Below are 3,049 nucleotides of genomic sequence, written 5' to 3' on the forward strand. Positions count from 1 at the left end.
GTGATGGCACTGTCAGACATAGTATGAGTGCAACTGGGTATTTTTGATTATTTGGAGTCAAAATGGGCAGTATTTTGAACAAGTTGTACTCATAGAAACAAATTATATGAAAATGTCTTCACTGCTATACTTTAGTTTATTTCCATTAAAGATATGAGCTCTTGACAGACAATTTAGTCACCAGCTGTTTCAAGACAATTGAATATTAAATCTGTTTTCCTCTGTTTTTTTCCTCTCCACTTATCTTTCTAACGCAGCCACACACACACACACACACACACACACACATAGACTATCAACACACACTTTGGCTCAGAGAAAAGGACTCTCAAACCATCTGAATGAATTCTGAGCATTTGTGTCATGTTTTGCAGGAGCAATGATAATGATGACACCACCAAGAGGAAGGTCAACCTGGTGTTCGAGAAAATCCAGACCTTGAAGTCACGGGCCGCTGGGAACGTGCAAGGCGACAACAAAGTGAGCCGTTGTTGTGGCATTGTAATTGGGTTCAACAAACAGCTAAGACTGTGAGCCTCTTATAAGAGAGACTTAGTCTATCTCTTGGAGAAAGTATAAAGGCTGACTGCGGTTATTTACTCAGCGAACAGCATAGTCATGGCTAATGTTTAAACGTATGCAAGCAAATTCAGACAAGAACCTAGCTTTTTTACTTTGTTAATTTATAAAAAAAAATTTACACTCACACCTACAAAATCATAAAATCTTGTATATGGAAAGACCAGCTTAGAGTGAATGAGCATTATAAATTCCCATCTTTTGAAATATTTATGATTAGAACAGAGATTTTTCTTGAGAACCTGCTGTTTTTATTCAGCTTGTGAGCTATGTGAATCTGTATTGAATCACTATCATATAGTGCTAAAAAGAGCTCTGTTGCTTATAAACCTTCCTCTTTCAGTCTCCAGACCTTCCAGCCCAGGCTAGAGCCCTTCAGGAGCAGAAAGCAGAACTGGAAAAAGAAATCGCTGATCTTAAGAAACAGCTTGAGGATGAAAGCAAGGTAACGGTGAAACTCTCTCTCTCTCTCTCTCTCTCTCTCTCTCTCGGTCTCCACTAACTAGGGGTGTAACGATTCACTCATTTTCTCGATGCATCGATTACAAACCCTGACGATGCAATGCATCGATCTTGAAACATGGATTTTTGAATCGTCGATTTCGGACAGTAATTGATTTAAAACACTAAGAATCGAATGAATCGTGATTTCTATAGCGATTCAATGCTTTCAAAATATATACCCATTAAATTACTACAAGCACGAATTAATGGAGACTCCATTAATTGGTGTCTCCAGTATATAAAACAATCATAAAATTGCCATTAGGAAAAAAATTATAGATTACAAATGATTGATTATTGTCCAGCAGTGTATTTGATTACTTAAAGCAAATTCAAAGTAAGAGATAAGAAAATAATTCCTTGTAAAAAAAAAATGAATAATAATAATACATACATACATACAATTATTGTATTTGACATTTCTGTCACTTCTAATGATGGCTACACCCCTGCTGTGACAAAATTTTAAATCTTGGCTTACATAAATTTCTACATATGCCATGTCATGCCATAGCATCATTAAACTAGCATCTAACAATGGACAAAAGTGTTTTTTGTTTTTGTTTTTTCTAACCTACGGTTCTGTAACCATAAAGGCTGCTGTGTAATTTCCCCCCCGACTAAGCATTTAAAGAATTTAGGGAAAGCATTTAAATAATCCTGTGAATGCACTTAAAGAATGCAGAATCGAATCGAATTTAATTGTGAATCGAATCAAATTTAATCGTTCTGAATTTGCAAAAATCGTTCTTGTATCGAAAACCTGTGAATCGAATCGATTCGCTGTCTACCCAAAGATTCACAGCCCTACCACTAACACCTCTGCAGCTTTAACTTGTCAACTGCACCATGGACCCCTGCTCTGTCTGTTTGGTCAGTCTGATAGAAGCTTCTGTGTTGACAGAAAATCCCACTCCTATCACCCCTTGAGCTCAATAATCATATTAACCAATTACTGGCTTATTATAAAGACTGGGCCTTAAATCCAAAAAAAGATGCCCCGTGTCTCAAACAGTCAATGATTTTGAAGGTTCAGTAAGGTTACCGTCATTTAATGTCATTACTGTCATTTCTTATTATATCTCTCCCTGCAGAAGCGCAGTGATCTGAGTGAGACTCAGCTGAAGGCGGGAGCAGGAATGAAAGACTTGAGGAGAGAGCTGGACCAGAGTCAAGCCGAGTGCAGTAGACTGCGGGAGAAGCTTAGTAAAACAGAGGCTGACCTGCGCACTACAGTGGAGGAGTAAGATACTGTCCTGTGGAAAGACCCACAATAAATATGTAGAAAACTCACTAAAAATAGAACACCTGTAATTGACAAATTCAGTTCAAAGCTCATATGTGACCCTGGAGCACAAAACCAGTCTTAAGTCGCTGGGGTATATTTGTAGCAATAGCCAAAAATACATTGTGTGGGTCAAAATTATTGATTTTTCTTTTATGCCAAAAATCATTAGGATATTAAGTAAATATCATGTTCCATGAAGATATTTTGTAAATTTCCTACTGTAAATATATCAAAACTTAATTTTTGATTAGTAATATGCATTGCTAAGGACTTCATTTGGACAACTTTAAAGGTGACACATTATGCCCCTTTTTACAATATGTAATATAAGTCTCTGGTGTCCCCAGAATGTGTCTGTGAAGTTTCAGCTCAAAATACGCCACAGATCATTTATTATATAATTTTGAAAATGCCTATTTTGAGTGGAAGCAGAAACACGCTGTTTTTCGGACCTGTCTTTACATGCAAATGAGCTGCTGCTCCCCGCCCCCTATTCCAGAATAGAGCTGCGCCTTTACTGCTCTTATCTGCTAAAAACATCTGTTTTGTTTTTGATTATCATGTTTATCGCACTGAAATCATGCGTTTTAAACCATATGAGTTTAAACTTCTGATATACGGTTTTCTGAGCGCACACATCTGAAGCACACGGACAGAAAGCGGCTGTCACAGCATGTG

The 3,049-nt window shown here is 37.3% G+C and overlaps 1 protein-coding gene across 1 annotated transcript in view; it reads left to right on the forward strand.

Moving 5' to 3' along the window:
- The window catches only part of LOC107596499 (cingulin-like protein 1), a 28,974-nt gene that overhangs the window by 3,110 nt on the left and 22,815 nt on the right, over nucleotides 1-3,049 (forward strand). The window contains exons 4-6 of the mRNA XM_016287246.1: nucleotides 375-480; nucleotides 923-1,024; nucleotides 2,178-2,326. Of these exons, the coding sequence (XP_016142732.1) occupies nucleotides 375-480; nucleotides 923-1,024; nucleotides 2,178-2,326 (357 nt within the window). The remainder of the gene's footprint in view (nucleotides 1-374; nucleotides 481-922; nucleotides 1,025-2,177; nucleotides 2,327-3,049) is intronic.

Source organism: Sinocyclocheilus grahami, unplaced genomic scaffold (assembly GCF_001515645.1).
Source record: "Sinocyclocheilus grahami isolate Dianchi unplaced genomic scaffold, SAMN03320097.WGS_v1.1 scaffold219.1, whole genome shotgun sequence".
Classification (NCBI taxonomy): Eukaryota; Metazoa; Chordata; class Actinopteri; order Cypriniformes; family Cyprinidae; genus Sinocyclocheilus; species Sinocyclocheilus grahami.